General features: G+C 35.0%; 1 protein-coding gene across 1 annotated transcript in view; it reads left to right on the top strand.

Moving 5' to 3' along the window:
* Positions 1–20,386, top strand: part of Vrk2 (vaccinia related kinase 2) — a 115,641-nt gene that overhangs the window by 81,934 nt on the left and 13,321 nt on the right. Inside the window, exons 8-11 of the mRNA XM_004636188.2 lie at positions 88–208; positions 3,201–3,259; positions 7,705–7,871; positions 13,717–13,875. Of these exons, the coding sequence (XP_004636245.1) occupies positions 88–208; positions 3,201–3,259; positions 7,705–7,871; positions 13,717–13,875 (506 nt within the window). The remainder of the gene's footprint in view (positions 1–87; positions 209–3,200; positions 3,260–7,704; positions 7,872–13,716; positions 13,876–20,386) is intronic.

Here is a 20,386-nt window from a genome sequence, read left to right as displayed (position 1 = left end):
CATCAGTGGTACTTCACTCAGATTTCTGTGTTTTTTAAGAACTTACTTATTCTCTTCCCCCCATTCCACCCCCTTTTCTCCCTATAGCCCTGTCCAGAAGAAGCGATGTTGAAATTCTCGGCTACTGCATGCTGCGGTGGTTGTGTGGGAAACTTCCTTGGGAAAAGAACCTGAAGGACCCCGTGGCCGTCCAGACTGCTAAGACAGAGTATAACTTCTCATGTATTTCATCACTGCTATAACAAGTCTGAAGGGTGCCTTAAAGGGACCTAATATCCCAGACAAGATCACCATTCATCTACATGATGGAGCAAATTTATTTAATTTGAAATAAAATTAAAAACCAAAGAATAGACATAAAGTCCATTAAAGATAACACCTATAAAACTAGATGTACTTGCATTACAGTGTTAAATATAAAGTGAAGTGTCTGTTCCTTTATAAAGTGTTTTCTGGAACTTAGTTCTAGGTGGTAGTGTTTACAAGGAAGAGTATTTTCCAGTTAGCATCATTTGAGTGTAGAGATGTAGTCAGAGTGTGGGGTGATTGATAGTAACGGGGCAAAGCACCAGTGGGGAGCGAGACAAGCAGGGCTTGCATTTTTCAGGTGCAAGCAACATACCTCTTGTTTCTGTCTTGGAGGGAGTATGTTTCATTTCTTACGGAAGAAAAAAATTTAAATGATCTCTTTATGTGAGATAGTCTTGTACATAAACATTTTTAATAATCTACATTCAATTTTTACTCCTTAGATTCTATTAGCATGAAGAACTAGATCAGAATTAGAAAAGACTCTGTAACTGTTTTTTTACTTCTGTCTGGTCAGACCTAAGAAAAAGTCAGGTCCAGTGGCAACAGAGCTGCCAGGTTTTCATCTGCTCAGCAGCCATTATCCACATATATCAAAAATGTTAAAGGCAGGTTGAGTTTTAAGTAGGATGCCTCACAACAGAAAGAAGCAGAGAGGGTAGCATATTCATAAAAATCGGTCTTAATGCTGTATAATGTCAGTTCTTAAGAAAGAGTGTCCTGCAGATTATATTTGTAAATACTGATATTTATGTATGTATAAAATACATATGTGTATGAAACATACCTCTGCTTGGAATCTTGATCATCCTAGTTCCTTGCCCTGACCAGCACGTTTATGTAACGCTATATTAGAATCAGTCATTCATCACAGTGATTAATGGCCCTCAAGGAACTAACATACTCCATACTGGGTGTCAGGTCACAGCCTCAGCATCCAGTTTTCCAACTTAGTTTTACCTAATTTGAATAATGTGCCTTATTTAAAGGCTAGCATTTTACTGGATGATTAAGGCCAAGTTAAAGCAAGACCTATATAACTAAAAATGTAACTTTTGCTATTTGACAAGGTCAGTCAAATCCCCTCAGGATTTACCCTGGAACCATGTACAGCACTTTGTAGATCGTTTGTCAGTGTCAGCCATCTGAATGAGTCATGACCATTGCTTGACCAATTTGCTCTCTGTGAAAGTCTGAGAGAACGTTTTCTCTCTAGGTGACTCTCCTTAGGCACACTGTACATCATCGATTACCTTCCTCTGTGACCCCCACTGTACATCATGGATTACCTTCCTCTGTGACCTTCCTCTGTGTATTGGGTTATTTTACTGAATTCAAGTACCTATAGTCTTTGGACTGCCATCAAGTATGAGCATCTCTAACTGCAATGGAACACCCATCTCTGGCAAAACAAAACAAAAGGGGGAGCCACGGAAGCTAGGACATTGATCAAATGTGTGTAGGTGGGACTAGGCCTCAGGGCCTAAAGCAAACAAGCTACCTCAGGCCTGAGATTAACATCCTATCTGGTTAAGATCAGCTGTTAGTCACTAGGCAGCCTTGTGTCACATGTTACTAACTTTGCAAAAGTATAAATAAAGGATCATTTTGTTGTGGGGAAAAAAAGAAAAGAAAAAAATGTATACACAAGATAGGACAGATTTATAGGTACTTTCTCTTAGTTCATTGAGAAGAAAGGTTTGTACTAATATTGTTTAGATGAGATATCATGTCTGCATCTTGTCCTTTGAATAACTATTATGAATACAACAATATACAATGTATTAAGTTTTGTAACTGTCCAACTAACCTGTTTTGGAACTGTTTCTTTGTTATTTTGTCTTTTTTCTCCTTAAGATGAACAACAAAAAAAAAAGGCTAGCATTGTAGTTCTAATGGCTATATACATTTTTTGTTTTAAAAGGACTAGTATGCAATATAGGTGTATTCATTGTAGGTATCTGTACTGAATATATCTACATTATGTATAGATCTATATATGATACCATATAAATTATATAGCTTTAATAAGTCAACTATAACCTTCATTTATTGTTTATATTTGATAAAAACCTATAGAATAGTAAAGTTAATATAAACTTTATAATTCAGAAAAATTGAATTTAAATTTTAAACATTTTCAAACTTCTTGTATACATGAGCATAGCTTATTTGACCTACTGAAATGGTATAAGCATGTCCTCATAAAGGTGTATTATTTATCCTAACATTGTATTTTTTATGCCCTTTTTTCCCTCTTATATATCTGTGGTCATGTGCAATTATCTTAGATCAGTGCATTTATCATTGCAATTTTGCTGGTGCCTGAGTTTGTGAATCATTCCCTTACTTGAGTAATTTTAGGTCGATATATATTTATATGTTTGTGCCTAAGGTAATTTAAGAGTTGTACTATTTAAAATAGTAGAAAGTACTTATAAATATTTTTATTTTTTAATATTTCTTATTAACCTGTTTAATCATAAGTTAGCATAAAATATTACCCAACAGAGAATAATAGACATAAATAAATAATTCATCCCTGTCTAGTGGTACATATCTGAAGAACACTATCCTTAAAATCATTATAAAAATTTTGCATGAAGTTCTTCTGTTGCTTTTAAGAAACAACCTTGGCCAGTATCCCTACTTCTGAATTTCTGCATATACAAAATTTGTATTAAATTCTACATCATTTAGTGGGTGGGTGGGCCATGTAAAATTGGTCAGTGGAAATTGAGGCATTTCTTCCATTTTTATTTATCCTGCCGTCCTTCTCAGGAAGGTGGACAAAACTTGAGAGGCACAGTTTTGGTGGCCTGGCACACAGAATTAAAGTGGCAATCCATGGGTTGGAAACCAGTTCACTGTGTCACTCTGTTTTGTTTCAGTCTGCTGGATGAGCTTCCCGAGTCAGTGCTCAAGTGGGCTCCACCTGGAAGCAGCTGCTGTAAGTCAAGTGGTAACTTTTTCTTCCATGCATAGGTCACCACATTGGTCACTCTTGTTCCATAGCTTTTGCTTAACCCCTTCCCTCCTATTCCCACAGTGTAGAAGGGAACTCCAAGGTTGCAGATAGTTTGCTAGAGAAGAGAATGTCCAGGTTGTCCTTGATATTAGAACACAAGAAACCTGTAAGAATTGATCATATGGTGCACTAGACTCTGCTGATAGTATTTATTGAGATATGTATTCTAACAGTCATGCACAAGCTTAGTATGCACCTACCTCTGATATTTATACAATTAATACTTTTTGGTTTCATTCTTCTGTCTCTTGTTGAAAGAAGTGAGCCTAAGAAAAGACTAATTTCAGTCAATAATTTTAAAGCCAAATTATTAAATACTTGAATGTTATTTATAATTGAATAGACAGCAGATTTTTTTTTTCTGATTAGCAGAAGCATCTGATCTGGAGATTTAGAGGTACATTTCACAAGTGGTTTTCCCATTTGAGTTTATGTAGAACTTTTTGAAATTCCTTAGATGATGGTATTATTGATGTAAAATAGTAAGTGAAATTGAACTTACCAAGTTCCTTTCATTTGCATATGCCTCTATGATATATTACTCAGCACAATTTAATAATTTTCATATTGAAAAGTCAGCTAGCTCTGCCAACAGAGATGTGTTTTGTCAGATAGGTTAGCAGAGTGAATCTTATTATCTGCTTATTTTGGACAACATCAAGGTTAGCTTTTCACTGACTTCTGAAAGTAGATATGTATACTGATCATCTACTTAAGGTCAGCTAGCCTAAGTGTCATTTTGCAAGTTGAAATGTAATTTTCTTATATTTACAGCCCCTTTTTGACTAGGAACCCAAATTGTCATTAGTGAGGGAAATGCAGGAGGAGCGCGCCAGCTGGCCTGGCCACCTTCTCTGTGCGTCCCTCATCTGCTGTCCCCTTTCTGATTTACTTTTCTTTTGACAGAGGGCACCAAGAAATTTATTCAGGAAGGTGTGCAGGAAGATAAAAAGTTCTTTTTTTATAATATTAAATAAGCTGGCCAAAATGAAAACATTCTTTTTTAGCAATTATTATGAATATTTTTACCAAATCATAAAGTTTGTTTTATTTAGTGGGATAGAAAGAAAGGGGGGTGGAGGAAATTTTTTTTTTCTCAAGTTCTATATCTCCCTAGTTTTCTTGATCCTCCCGTACAGAGATAACTGTTTTAGGTTTAGAAAAGAAAGCCCTTTTGCCCTGGATTTTACAAAATAAATGTTTGTGGTCAACGTATCTTCTGCGATACATCTATGATTAATCTCAAAGTAAAGATTTCAGCTACATGAAAAATGCAGATCAGAGGCACACCTGCTTCCTCTTTCTCTGAGCAAACCATCTATTAGAGTTTTATATTATTATTAAATTATTAGAGTTTATACTAATAGTCATAAAATGTGCTTTTATATTTTAGAAGCACCATATATTGGAACTTGAATAAGTAGCGAATGTCTCTTAAGTTTGCAGGTTGTGCACAGAAACACAACAACGAAAATGAAAGGAACTGATTTAGAAAAGGATCATTACTAAGACATTTTATAAAATGAGACAGCTAAGGAGTTTGCAGCATGCATGTCCAGCTCAATGTAATAATAATTTCAAAAGTTTTTATCTCTTGGAATGATATCGATACTCAATATTTCACTAGCTTTAAAAGCATATGATTCAGTAATATAATTTCATAATACTCTGAACATTGTATTTTATACCTTTGGAAATATGCTAGTAAATTTTTTAAAATGTTCTCTATATAGAAAATCCAGATCTTGAAAGTCTTAACATTAAAAACTGTATCACATCATGATCATCTAAGCTTCAGATTTATAATTAAGTTTACAACAGAGGTGGAGCTTTTCATTTTCTGCTTTTTGCACTTCACTGGTACCTCATTTTTCCACACCTGCATCCCATGAAGGTTTTGCAGCACATTCTTAACAGTTGGTGAGTTCCAAAAGTTTTCCACTGTCTTGTAATGATATAAACGGAAGTAAACGGAACTCTGAACCTGTTAGATGTCAGATACAACAAATTTGTGTCCCCCAAAACCAGCAATGCAGGTTAAGAGTAGGAAATATTTACTGAACAAGAGAACTAGCTCCTGAGAGACAGGAGAGAACCTGCAGACCCCTTTTACAGAGTAAGATTTATAGAGCAAAATCACAAGGTGGGTATAAGACAGGACAAAGTTGTAATGTGTTCTTATCTTTTGTACGGACTTCCTTGAGGCCTAGTCCTGTCTGACTGCCTGTTATATCTTGACCTATGTCATCTGTAATTGGTTCCCAACAAACTCTGCTCCCTTCATTTAGAATATTTTGGCTAGCAGAATGTTTATCAAACTTACTAGTCTTCACAAGACCAAAGAACAACAGGATGTTTTTACTAAAATGGTAGTGAATATAATTTAATACTTTTTCTTTTTGATCATACCTTCAGGAATTAGATGCCCCCCCATACCCCTGGGCTCCAGGAATCATCAGTTATAAAAATAACAGTAAAGCATCATAAAGCATCAGCAGTTGCTGGTTCAAAAGATTTGGTTGGGCCGGCCAAATAGCTCAGCGGATTAAAGCACCTGCAAACAGGCATGGGGGCCGAGGGTTCAATCCCTGGGCTGCCATGCCAGCTCCATCCTCAGAGCATGCTGAAATGGCAATTGAGACTGGGTGTGGTGGCACATGCCTGTAATCCCAGCTCTTGGGAGGCTGTAAACAGGTGGATCACTATGAGTCTGATGTATTAGTGAGACCCTGAACACTCTGTAGACCCTTTCCTAAAATACAAAAAAAAAAAAAAAAAAAAAAAAAAGATTTGGTTGACTGAATGCTAGATAACAGAGTTCCATGTCTCATAAATTAGGAAAAAAAAAAAGCTTGCATAACTGTTACATTGTTGTAGGGAAGAAATAGCCCAGAGATGAAATTTTCATTTTATCTTTAGCCTTATGATTCAAAAAAATGGCTTTGGACTCTATGGGATAAAATGCTTACTTTGAATTTGGAGTTTTTCCCCATGGGGAGCGAGATGCAGTACCCTGCAGGTCTCCAGTTAAACGGAGGTGAGCCTGGGGAAGGCAAGGCTGACTGGGAAATCATTCTTGCCAGCCCATGGACATCTCCCACCATGGGCTGTAAACAGTTAAGAGAAAAAGTAAGAGGAATGCGCTATCAGGAATGTATTCTTGAAGGGAAAGGCACATCTCAACGCTGCTAAACAGGTGAGAACCTGCCAGATTTTATGCAGAGTATTTCTACTCTTCTATGTTTATTCGAGATTTAAATGTCTACATGAAACAAAAATACAAACATAAAACATTTCACTGAAGCTGTTTGTTTTGGTCTAATTCTACTTGAATTTAAAAGCTGGCTGGCTGAGGGGAACATGTGGTTCAGTGGTAGATCTTGACATGCTGGGTTTGATCTCCAGCACCACAAAAATTAAGATTTTTTTAAAAAATCAAAAATAAAGCCTAGCTGTGTGTCATGGTACACATCTATAATCCCTGCACTCAGGAAGCTGAGGCAGGAGGATCATTGCAAGTTCAAGACCAGACTGGGGTAACAAAGTGAGCTCAAGGTCAGCCTGAATTGCATAGTGAGACCCTGTCTCAAGAAGGCCCCTCAGGGGGGCTGGAGAGATGGCTCAGTGGGATAAGTGCTTCCCTGGCAAACGCAAGGCCATGAGTTCAATCCCCGGTTCCACACACACACAAAAAAACCTGTTATCAAAAAGGCCTCTCAAAATAAAATAATAAAAAAATAAAACCTAGCAGTCCATTTCCATTCAAATGACACATGCTTTTACATTAGAGAAAAAATGAAATGTGACAACTTTTCATCCTCCTAAGGTCAGAAAGTCAGTGCTGTAGGTGCACAGGTCTGCCTGGGAATGCTCACGAGGGTGGTGGTGCATTCTGAAGTCAAGCACTAACAGCATTACCAGATATAGTGTTATGATGTTAAAATGAAAACCTAACTTAAAGTTTTTAGTTTTTTTTGTCTTCCCTTGAAAATCAGGCTTCTAATACATAACAGTTGTTTTAAACTGAATTTTTAAGAGTTGAAGATAAAACAACTGAAGTTGTCTGAGCTATTATTTTGTGTACTTAGTAGTTGTACTTAATAAATCAAAATCACTATAATTTTTAATACTTGCCTTCTATGATTAGTTCATTGAAAATATATCAACTTATATATTAAAAATTATCTATTTGCCTCATATTTCAAATCTGTAGCTCATTGTATTTGTCATTTTTAAAGTGCACTTAATTGTTCATTATGGTTTATTTAGGATGCCTGTATGAGAGAACAGAAAGATTTTTAAAGCGATTAAAGTTTTGATAAATCTTGCCAATTATGAATGACATGTAAAAATTTAATACTTCACAGGTGAAGTAGCCCAGTTTTTGTCATGCGTTCATAATTTAGCTTATGATGAAAAGCCGAACTATCAAAGGCTAAAGAAAATTTTAAGCCCAAGTGGAATACCTTTAGGACCACTGGAATTTTCCACTAATGGACAAAGTATAAATGTGCATACTCTAACTGATCAAAAAGTAAGTAATATAATCCCTAGGATCCTATATTATTACCTTCTATGAATCTTGTCTATCAAATGAGCTTAAGTCTCAAAATGAGTTTCACCACTCAGTTTCCTTCTCATTATATTTAATTTCTGTTTCCATTAACTCGGCACCAGAAAGGTTTGTTGATTGCTCTTCTGACACATTGTCTTTCAAAGAGTAGAGTCTGTGGCCCACTGCATACTGCTAAAGAAATAACATGGTCACTGATGTCCTAGATCTATAACTGTGGTAAAGTTAAGGGCTCATTTGACTTGGTCATGAGAGCCTCTATCTGCTTCTTTGCTTTGGGATTTCTTTTATTACTGCTTTCTGATTTTGCCTGCCAGTTTGACCATTGCTTGGTTCTGGATAATATTCCCAGATTTTATTTTTATCTGCTGATATTTCAGTCTATGGAAATAATTTGTTTAAGAAAGTTATCACACCTCCTCCTTTATCCTCTATCCCCAAAGACTCCCTCATACCAGCTTAAAAAAATAAAAGGAAAATATGATTAGAATATAGAAACAATACAAACAATTAGGACTTCACACATTTTTAAAAGAGGTATAAATCTGAATCTGCTGTTTGCAGCGTTATTGAATAGGTGACTAAATGTCCATTTCTTCCTTGATTGTCCATGTAAAAAAAAAAAAAAAGACAAAAAGCAGTGTGGAAAGTGTGTTTTCCTAATGCATCTGTGGTAAGGGAGGGTCAGGATGCCATTCATTTTCAATATTTCTGATGAACTTTGGATCATCACAAGCGTTCATGAGCCAGGAATGCAGGATGCAAACTCCTGTGACTGATAGGTCGCGAGATGAATGGTGAGTCAAGTATCAGTGCACAGATGGTTCTGATTTGCTGAATTTTGTAGCTGCCGCAACTGAAGACATAAAATATCCTTCTAGTCATAAATTAGCTCTTTGGAAGCAAAACCTTGGCATCAGAGCCTTACAACCTTCAATTAGTAGGAAAAGAAGTATTTGAATGACTGTGGTATTGACATCTGTAGGCCTGCATAGTAATCATTCCTAATAGAAGAGAATATCTGTTTGAGGAGGTTTTGCATGGCTAATTAACTACCAGTGAGAATATGTAATTTTTTCATGATCTCCTGATTGTCACCTTTCTCTCATGATACAATTACATTTTATTGTAGCAAGTGCCTCACAAACCAATTGTCAGCACTATTTACGTATTGCAGAAGGCAGAACAAAAGTTCATGTTTAATAAAAAGCCACTGGATTTTGATCTTGGTAATTACTAAGACTTATTTTAACAGTTTTATTGACTTTTGTATTTTTATCACTTTTCCAACAAAACAAAGAGTCATTTCCTTGACATAGTATTTCCCTTGCAGTAATGGTCACCACTTAATCTACACTACTTTAAATAGATTTTTTTCTCTCTTTTTTTGTAGTTTTTCAGTTTCATAAACTTAATTGAAATATAAAAGAAGCCATTAAAAAAACAGTAACTATATCCATTCCTATAAAATTCTAATTATTATCTACCGGAATTTTCAGTTTCATCAAATTTAAAGAGTGTTTGCTATAAAACCATTTTAATATGCAGAGAATAGAACATGAAACATTTTTTCAAGGAACTTCCATCAAATATTTTTATTCCTTTTGATTAGAACACTTTGGTTATAGTTAAAAAGAAAACACTTAAAAATAATATGTATATTTAAGAACTTTCTTTTATTAATATGATAAGCTTGGATGTATAAATGTAAGATATATTTCATAGCATACGAATATTTAGTAATGATTTGATTTCCCTCGTATTATAAGTACATAGTAGGGAGTATAAAACATAGTATGGCTATACTCTTAAATATCTTAATTTAAATTTTTAGAATTTATAGACTTTATAATCCTGCAAAAATCAAACCGAAAAATGTTCAAAAGATTAATATGGAAATATAAACTAATTTATTCTTGAATGATACAATTATATGATGATTTCCACAACCTACTGAATAATAAGTTGGAGTCCACATGAGTATCAACTACCTGGTCCTAAGTTTCTTTTAGTCTCAAACTCTTACTTGTAATAAAAATCATTTCCTGTTAATCAATACAATGTATGGATCACTTTAGTTAATTTAACAGACTAGTGAATGAATTCTAAACTTATTTTGTTGAGCAGAGATACTTAAAAAAAAGCTACTGGACTAATAGAAACTATGTAGATATAAAAAAATATTTCAAAGGAAAAGTTTTTAAAGTGCTATTTATCTCAGTATAAGTGAAACATTGAGAGAAATTTGGTATTTTTCACATAAATATGTTTGCATTAAGTAGGTATTAGAAAGACACATACGATCTTGACAAAAGTATGTTTTTGCGAAAGAAAAATGAGGCATTCTTCTAATAAGAGATTTTACTAGGCATCATGAACTGATCTCTGACATGAGTTCTCGTTTTGAAATCCTCGAATACTGTTACTGGATTTAAACTGGAAATAAATTTTCATCAAGACTATAGAAATACTGATTTTCTTCCTTGAGTAGCAAGTAGTTGGGTTTTTGCCTCAATGAAAATGATGCACATGTCGCTGAAATCACTTGTTAGTGGCTCTGGCCACTCCTATAGTTGCATTTGCATTGTGAATCAAATTAAGATTCTGCTATCAGGGTCACCACAATCTCTGTGCCATTCAGTGAGTTTTTGTTGTTGTTGGTGGTGGTGGTGCTGGGAATGGAACCCAGGCCTTTGCACCTGTTAAGTGTGCTCTCCACCTGACTACTTAAGCTGGACTCCCAGCTCCCTACTGGGATTTAATGTCCAGCTTCCACTGAGGAAAACTATTTCAGTAAAAGCTTATTGAGGTGAACTAAAGCTCTTGAATTCTCAGATGAGAATGTTAAAGGCAAGTTGGAAAATAGCTTGAAGGCTACAGTTCTACCTTTCAATAAGCTACTTCATTAAGAGCCATAGATCATTTGTGAGTTTTATCACCATATCCCTTATTATACTGCTTGAATCTGTACTATAATAGTATAGAATTTGGACATAAGGTGTCACCCCTCCTTCCTAAATGCTTTACCTAAATATTAAAGCTGTTCTACATTTCAGATAGTAAAAGTTTGGGTTTTTATTCACTTTCAATTTGAATTTCTCAGAAAATCCAGGGATGAATGGATTACTGGTAGTAGAAATTTTTATATAGAACTTATGTTTACAGAACTTTTTCTTGAACTTTAAATCTTAGACTAAGCCTGTTCCTGTTTATTTTCTGTATATGAGGAAAGTGGAATACATATGCTTGATTAAAAGCATATATTTGTTTTGTTAATTTTTAAGAGTCCAGTAGTATTCTTATTTATAGGTCAGTGTGAAGTTCCATGGGAAACTGCATGAAAATTACCTCACTTGCATAGCTGCTTTTCATAAAAATGACATGTACTTGAATAGTACCCTTCTATTTGATTATGTGGGATGCCTGGAGTGTTTTCTGAACTTGTTTTTGTAGTTAGGAGAAAAAGAAAGCTGTACTGTTTACTATTAAGAAGTAGACTTAATCACCTTACTTTATTCTTCCAAGTTTATCTAAAAATACAAATTTTCCATTAACTAGTTATCCTTCTGTTTACTACCTAAAAGTGCCCATGGTAGTACAACTCAGCCGTCCGGCCAACTGATAACTGATCCAGGAAGCATCGTCTCTTCCAAGAAGCATTACAGAGCCTGAATGTATTATGCCAAATGTATTATGCAAAAAGCTCCCAAGACAAAAATTGGTACCTTAAATGTTTAGCATACAGGAGACACTAAGAACCTCCATCATATTTCAACTAAAAATAGAACTATTGTATAGTTCAGCAGTCTCACTTCTGGGTACATACCCAAAGGAAATGAAGTCATGTTATATAAGAGATCGCACACCCCATGTTTATGGCAGTATCATTTACAATAGCTGAGATATGGAAAGAATATGTTATCCACTGGTGAATGGATAGTGAGGTGATCATGCTAAGTGAAATAAGGCAGGGAGACAAAGACAGGTGCTTTGTGGTATCATATGTGGAATCTAAAAGAAACAGTCAGACTTATAGAAAGTAGAGCATAGAATGGTAGTGGTCAGAGACTGAGTGTTGGGATATTTATCAGAGTTTACAGACTTTCAATTATAAGATCAATTGGTTATGGAATCTAATACATATTATAGTGAGTACAATTAATACTGTATCATATACTTGAAATCTGCTAAAAGAATAGATATTATCACACAAAATGATTATGGATGTGTTAATTAACTTGATTGTGGTAATAATTGCACAATATATAACATATATCAAAACATTTTGTAGCCAGGCATGGTGGCACACACCCCTAATCCCAGTACTAGAGAGGCTGAGGCAAGAGGATCACTGTAAATTCAAGGCCAGCTTGAGCTACATAGTGAGTTCAAGGGCAGTTTGGACTACAAAATGAGACCATCTCAAAAAAACATTTGGCACACTATGTATAATTGTTGTCTGTTATATATTATAAAAATGGAGAATCTCAGCTAATCCTTTATATGACAAAGCCTATTTTCACATGATTGCTAAAGCCGCTTTAAAAGCCTAAATGGCATCAACTTTGGGAGAACCTTTGATTGACACGAGTGGAGTGATGTACATGTATTCCTAAGATAATTTAATTAGAAGAGAACCTCAGAAAATGGTGACCCATCCACTTTCCCAGTAGTTTGAAAGGGTTGAATGGTAAAAACTAAAGAATCCTCATGGGATTAGAAACATTTTGACTTTGCAGCTACTGAAAGGCAGTGGCTTTGCCAGTCTTTATAAGCTGAGATGCGGGAGCAGGAAAGAATGGTTTTGTGACAACTTAGACCTAGCACAAAGCACCAGCATGTTTTAAAGGGAAGGAGTGAACACATTTGGCAGTAGAACCTAAAAATTGAGAGACTACAAATTAAGGGTCTGTTTGCCCAGCCAGTGCAATTTATCCTCTGTTTTGGCACTGGCTACTCCATTATTTCCCCTCGTGCTGTTCATGTCTCTGGCTTCCTATTTAACCCACGAGAAGGGTGATGACACTTTCAGCTGCTGTAAACATGAAGCTGCTGAGCAAATAATTCACATAAGAACCTTCGGTGTAGCTTTCAGTCTCCCAACTGTATTATAGGATGTGCCCTTCTGTTTGTGTTTCTTCGAGGTTATTGAGAATCAGTCGTCACCCACATAGCACCATGGTGTAGGGAGGGAAAAGAAAAAAAACCTTAGAGACAGCAAGCTTGTTGTAGAAGTTAACCTCTGTTACTGCTACAGTACTAGATGACATGAACTGTTACTTATCTTGTTCAAAGGTTAAACTACCTGCACAAAAAGTAAGCAACATCATAAACTCCTTTTATACTTTCACATTAATTAGACTCACTTCAGTGATTGAAAAGGATTTTAATTAATAAGAATTCCAACTACAAAGATTTACTGAATTCACTTCCAGCAAAGGTTAATAATGAATTTATGTAGAGTTTTAAAAGTGACAATTTTCTGTACAGATGTTGTTTTCAGTAAGCAAGGTATCTATAGAGATAATTCCTAAAGAGTATATAACAGTGACAGTAGTTTTAATTGGTTTTGTCCCATTGACAAGAAGGATCTGCATCTTGCCAACTTCTGTGGTGGCAGTAATTTGGGGTTGGGTATTTTTGCTTATTATTATTATTATTATTATTATTATTATTATTTCCACTGTTGAGTTCCTTTTACCTTGTTTGCCTGGCAAGTTTAGGGTTTTCAAGAATCTGGACATGAATACATATTTTTAAAGAAATGGCTAAATTTTTCATTATGTATTATTACCTCAATGAATAGGTTAATTCAAGAAAAGCTGCTATGAGACAAGTTGATCAGATTCAAAATAAGTTAAAAGAAAAAGCCCACACTGAGAGAGGTTCTGAGTCCTTCACAATGTGGAAAAAAGTGGAAAAAGAGGACGAGCCGATTGGATTGATGAACAATAAAGTAGTTCAGGTGAGAGGATGGTTGTTTTTCTCTTAATGTTATATTAGTGTATGCCCTTTGGGAATAAAGATATATTTTGTTTTCCTGAAAGCCAAGGTTGTACAGTTTTGTTAAAGGAGAGCAGATAGAAAACAGCTTGTGAAGCTGATAAAATCAAAGGAGCCAAGTAGTACAACTGGTAATTAGAAAAAGTAGTAACTTCCAGTTACTACAAAAACAACAGTAGTGAGCACTTTTGCATACAGATCTGATTGCTTTCTTTATCCTAAGAATGAGATGAAGTGCACTTAAATTTCTTATCCCATCCATTAGGGACTCTTAACATACATATTCCATACTATACATTGGTTCCTGCAGACCAACCTTTATAGTCAAATATAAGGGAAAAAAAGAAATTAGGGTTAGGGTTAGGGTTAGGGTTAGGGTTAGGGTTAGGGTTTTCCTGTCAGTAGGTTGTATTGTAAATGATGTGTTTCTGGCATCATTTGGACAGATAGTGACTTACCTTTTGCAGATGGTTCATTCAAGCAATAGCAGAAATCCTACATTGAACATTTTGATAGAGAAGTATACAATATAGAGTGAAAAAATAATTTTGTCAAAATGGCCAACATTTTATATTATTTATGTACCATCATTTATCCCACATGATTTGAAGTAGTTTACAGTATCAAACAGGATAATTTAAAATGCCAACCTTTTATACCTTCTGTCCAAGAAAAACTGATGTATCAGGCAGGTGGGAGGTTAATCACTAAACTGAGTGCTGAATTTGGCTCTGAACTTCTTGGCAGCCAGTGCAAAATTGGACATAGTAGTCACACATTCCTCATTCGGCCAGCAAGCATACAAGTTTATTCAAAGAAATGCTTTAGTGCTGAGAGATATTTTTTACATTAATTTTGATACAAACTAATAGTAGTGTTGTTTTATTTTAAATTTACATAATGAAATCTTCAAATGAGTGTTATTTTATAGTTCCCATTTGTAAAATTAAAGGCAAATTACTGTGTGGTAACAAAATTTAGGAATTCTAAATCTTTATTGAAGAGGCCAAAAAAAAAAAAAAAAAAAAAAAAAGAAAGAAAGAGAAAGGAAATGCTTTCTTAGCTTTTCTCTATGCATCCAAAACATCTAGTATATAGGGTAAGGAGAGACTATAATTTTTTTTTTTTTTTTTTTTTTTTTTACCAGGGATTGAACTCAGACCCTTGCGCTTTCCAGGCAAGCACTTACTCTACTGAGCCATCTCCCCAGCCCCTATAAATGATACTCAAGTTGCAGGCTAAGAAATGAATTCATTTTGACAGGTCTGACAGTAGAAATTGTGATACAGATTTTATCATTCTACAAAATCCTTTCCGCAGGCAGTGTTCTTCCTCTAGAGGCAACCCCTGTTCTGACATTTTTATTTTCATCTCAACTAGGTTTTTTTTTTTATTTTTTAAATTTTTTTCAACTAGTTTTGACACTTCTTAGATTTCATATATATGCATCCATACATTGTGTATTACTGTGTCTAGATTCTTTCAGCCCGTTTTTGAGATTTATCAGATGTCATGCGTGTATCAATAATTTTCTTTTTCTTTGCTGAATACAACTCCATCAAATAACTCATATAATTTACATAATCTACCTTTCCTATTAATGGACACCCGGGCTGCTTCAGGTTTCTGACCTACATGAATATAATTGATGTAAACATTCTGTGAACATATTCCATTTCTCCTGGGTCACAGGGTGATTAAAAAAAAAAAAAAAACAAAAAAAAAAGACCGAGAAGATGGCTCAGTAGAATAAGCACTTCCCTGGTTCTACAAAAAAAAAAGTAATGGAAAAAAAAAAAAAAAAAAAAAAAAAAAAAAAACAAAAAAAAAAAACACCTGATAAATACTTCTTGAAGGCAGCTGTATCATTCTGTGCTCCCTCCGATAATGTGTAAGTATTTTGGCTACTCTTCCTCCCTAATTTAGGTTTTTCAGTCTTTTAAATTTTAACCATTCTAATGTGTAGTTCAGTATCTCATTGTGGCTGTTGTTACATGCCTGATGACCAATTGTGAGCACTTTTTACATATTTACTAGCCATTCTTCTCTGTGAAATGTCTTTCAAGTGTTCAGACTCATTTTTATATGGATATTTGTCTTTTCATCATTAAGCTATAGATATTTCTTTATAGACATTCCACATATAAGACTCCTTCTTGTAAGATATCAGTGCTGTAGCTGTCCTCTAAGCACGTGGTCTTTCAGTTACTTAATGTGATCTCACTTGCTAAACAGAAGCTTTTTATATTACTTGTCATTTTTACTTGTAAGTTCAGCTTATCAAGTTTTTAATAGTTTTCTTTTCTTTCTAAGTAAACCTAAGAAACATTTGCTCTTTTCAAGATCAGTTATTTTGCTAACTATCCTTTTAGAAGGCTCCGTTTCCTTTGGAGTCTAAGAGTCATCTCAAATCAGTTGTGTACGGTGCGAGGGCAGTGCTGAGGGTCATTCTTGCGCATAGAGCTAGGCATTTGTCTTATTGCATCACCATTTGGTGGAAATATTTTCCTAACTCAATTTCTTTAGAACCATTTTTGAAAAGTCAGCCAAGTCTGTAAGTGTAGCCTTAGTTTTGCGCTCTCAGTTTTCTTCTGTTTGTCTGACATACCAGCACTTCACTGCACGTATTACTGTAGTTTTACATGAAGTTCTGAAATTAGGGATACAAGCCCTTTCATATTTTTTTTTCTTTTAAAAATGCATTGGGCATTTTAAGTCCTAATCCTCTCTGTGATCACTGAGTTTTGTTAATTTGATTGGTTTGGGAGCTGCTTAGGATTAGTAAAATGTTCTTCAGGGGGTGTTTGGGAGTGGCCCCTTCCTCTCTGGCTCGGTTCTCCTGTTCCACTTCCTGGTAACCATGAATTGAGCAGCTTTACTCTGCCACATACTTCTACTATGAGGGTTCTGCCTTGGAGCCAGCTGATTCTTTACTGAATCAATAAACCATTAAGTTGTGGGTATTGGGTATCTGGTTCCAGCATCAGGAAAGTTGACTGATACGCCCTCATAACTTTGAAAAATGTTGTCATTTTACACACACACACACACACACACACACACACACACACACACACACAGCAGAATGGAATTTTGAAAAAAAGTACATTAAGTATAAAAGTCAATTTAGGGAGCATTGGAATCCCAGCATCTTTGAGTCCCTGAACTTGGTACTTCTTTCCATTTATGTAGGTCTTTAATTTCTTGCAACAAACTTTTATACTTTTCAATATAGATGACTTACATATCTTCTATTAAAATGCTCTCTAGAGAGTCTACTTTTTGTTCTATTGCTAAAACATTTTTTTAAAAAATGTATTTGGTACAGAATCTCACTTCTTTGCTTGGACTCATAGTAATTCTCCTGTTTTCAGCCTCCCCAGTGCTGGGATTACAGGTGTGCACCACCTTACCTGGTCTCAGTGGCTAGCTCAGTGAGCCCAGGGGTGGGGCCACAGACATGTGATGCTGGGGATCAAACCATTATTGCTAAAACATTTAAAAATTCTTATATTCCATTTATTTACTGCTATAAAAGTAGAATTTTTATATTGATCTTTCTTTGTCCTGGGACCATTCTAAATTCATTTAGTAGTTCTAATACTTTTATAGATTCTAAGATATTTTACAAAGTTGATCAGTTTCAATTTTTTTTTCCCCAACATGTACGCCATTAATTTGTGGTGGGGTTTTTATCAATCAGGGTTTTACTAAAGGAACAGATATAACACAAGAAGTATAAATATATAAAAATTACAAGATTGGCATATGATGGTCAGCTAGAGTCAGATGAGGAAGTGTGCAGAGGGAGTCTGCACACTGGAGACTAAAGGTCTGGAGCTCACCACAGTGTTCCATGCAAGTCCATATCAGGAGGACCGTGGGTCTGGAGGGAAGGCTGATGAGTCTGTACCCAAAGGCTGAAGGATCCAAGGCAGAGGCTGAAGAATCTCCACTGGAAGCCAGGAGACAATGTCCAAGCTGACTATGAAGACCAGAGCTCCTCCAAGGAAAATGGAATGCTCCATCCTTTTCCGGTGTGTGGTCTCCATGTCCAGGGTGTGAAATTGCTGAGCTGATTTAGTTACGTTTTTAACTTTTGAATTGATCAACAGTGTATCAACCACTATAGTGTTATTTTTGTTTTGGGCCTACTGAATCTGCCAGCACTTCTAGTGGTATGCTGAATAGAAATTATGAGTGGCCAGCCCTGCCTGATTCAGGCTTGTAGCAGGAAAATAGTCAATGTTAGTTAGCTGTTCTTTTAGGCTATCAGACTGAGGAACTTTGATTGCATTTGTAGTTAAAATGTGTTGAAAAATAAGCTTAAATCCTGAATAGGCTTGAAATTCTTTTTGGAGGTTTACTGAGATGATCATGATTTTTCTCTTTTTCTATTATGAAAAAGAGATTTTTGAATAGTATGTCAAGATTTTATTTCTAGGACAAATCTACTTAGGATGTGTCCTACTGAATTCAGTTTGGTGTAATTTGACTTGATTCCTGCTGAATTTCAGTTCTAGTAAGGATTTTTATATTGACATTGATGAAAAATGTCAATACTATCTAATTTTCTTTACTCATAATATCCTTGCATGGTTTATTTCTAGGATTATGTATTGAGTTGAAGTACCTCTGTTTTCAGAAAATGTTTTTCTAATATACGTCTTCCTTATGAATTGAATTTAGCTTGAGTTTTGTTGAGGGATAGTTCTTAATTGTGAATCGACTTTGGAAAATATGCTGATCACTAGAGTTTCATTTTCTTGTTTCAGCTTAATAATTTGTATTATACAAGTAATTTGTCATCTGTTGAATTTATTGTCAATAGATAAATATTGTCATCTTTTAACATCTCTAGTATCAGCAGTGACTTCTTCATTTATTCTAATTTAACTTAGTTTAATTTAGCTTACTTTGTTTTTTCAATAAAGATTTACTATTTTCATGGATATTTTCCAAGTTTGACTTTTGTTTTTGCTTCTACTTTGATGAACTGTTGATTTGTTGTTTCATTAATTGCTTATCATTTTCTTCTACTTACTCTTGGTAACTGTGTTATTCCAAGATTCACATGATGAAAGTTAGAATCCTCATTTTGTAATATTTTTTTCTTTTCTAAAACATTAAGTCATGCATTAACTGTATTGCACATATTTTGCTATGTTGTGCTTTCATTATTACTTGGTTTAATGTATTATCCAAGTGAAATACTAGAATAAGTGGATTTAGGATAGGCCCAGGACATAAAGTCAGTATAAAAAACTGTATTTCCACATACTAACAATACCTAGAATATAAAATTTCTAAAATTCAATTATGATAAGACAGAATATTTTGGCACATGTATGTTAAGACCTAGATACTTTTAAGATTTTTCTAGGTACTATTTTATTATTGATTTCTAATTTAATTATCAGAATATATTCTGTATTGTTATTTTTATTTTATTTTATTTTTGTGTTTTTTTGTTACAGGGTCTCACTATGCAGCTTGGACTCATAGTGATCCTTCCATTTTCAGCCTCCCCAGCACTGGGAATACAGGCAGGCTACACCCGGACTCTGTGGCCAGCTCAGCCCGTCTGGGGTCAGGGCTGGCACAGTATTTAGTGCCAGGGATTGAACTGCAGACCCTGTGCTTGTCTAAGCAAGCTCTTTAGTCCACTGAGTTATCTCACCGGCCCCTATAGCCTGTAATACTACAGTCTTAAAGTTCACTGAAACTTATTTTCTCTTTCAGCAAAAGGCATAGCTGGTGAATATTCCTTATTATACTTGAGTTCCTTTTATACTTGTATAAGTATAGTTATGAGCATACTTGTATATTTTTATATTTGTGTAGTTTTAAAGAATATTAAATTATTTGATAGTGTTGTTCTTTGGTCCATTTGTTTTTATCACTTATTGACAAAAAAATTTAAACATTTTCAATTTTACATGTGAATTTATCCACTAAGTTCTGTATGGTTTTTGATGACCTGTTTTTAACCACATACCGACTAAGGAATATTGTATCTTCTTGGTGAATTGGCATCTTCATCATTTTAGAATGTTTCTTTTAAAATTTTATAATTTTTTGATTTTTGTATTTTAGGACAGGGTGTACAGGGTATACAGGGTCTCATTGCATAGATCGTACTTGTGATACTCCTGTTTACAACCTCCCAAGTGCTGGGATTACAGGCACACGCCACCACGGCAGGATGAGGGATCAAACTCCTGGCCCCTGTGTCTAAGCAGGCGCTTTAATCTGCTGAGCCATTTGGCCAGGCCTAGAATATGTTTCTTTATGCATGTTAATACTTAGTCTTCAGTTCTTCCTGTGATTTTAGCAATCCTATTTTCTTTTAATCAGCATGCATGCAGTATGGCCTTTTCTGTCCTTAGATGATTAGCCCATGTGTGTCTCTGTATGCTTGTGGGCTTTTCTAAGGAACATACAGCTGAGTCATGCTTTTGTGTAAAAAAAAA

The sequence above is a fragment of the Octodon degus genome, unplaced genomic scaffold (assembly GCF_000260255.1).
Source record: "Octodon degus isolate 3935 unplaced genomic scaffold, OctDeg1.0 scaffold00078, whole genome shotgun sequence".
Classification (NCBI taxonomy): Eukaryota; Metazoa; Chordata; class Mammalia; order Rodentia; family Octodontidae; genus Octodon; species Octodon degus.
This window is presented reverse-complemented; position numbering and strand designations above follow the sequence as displayed.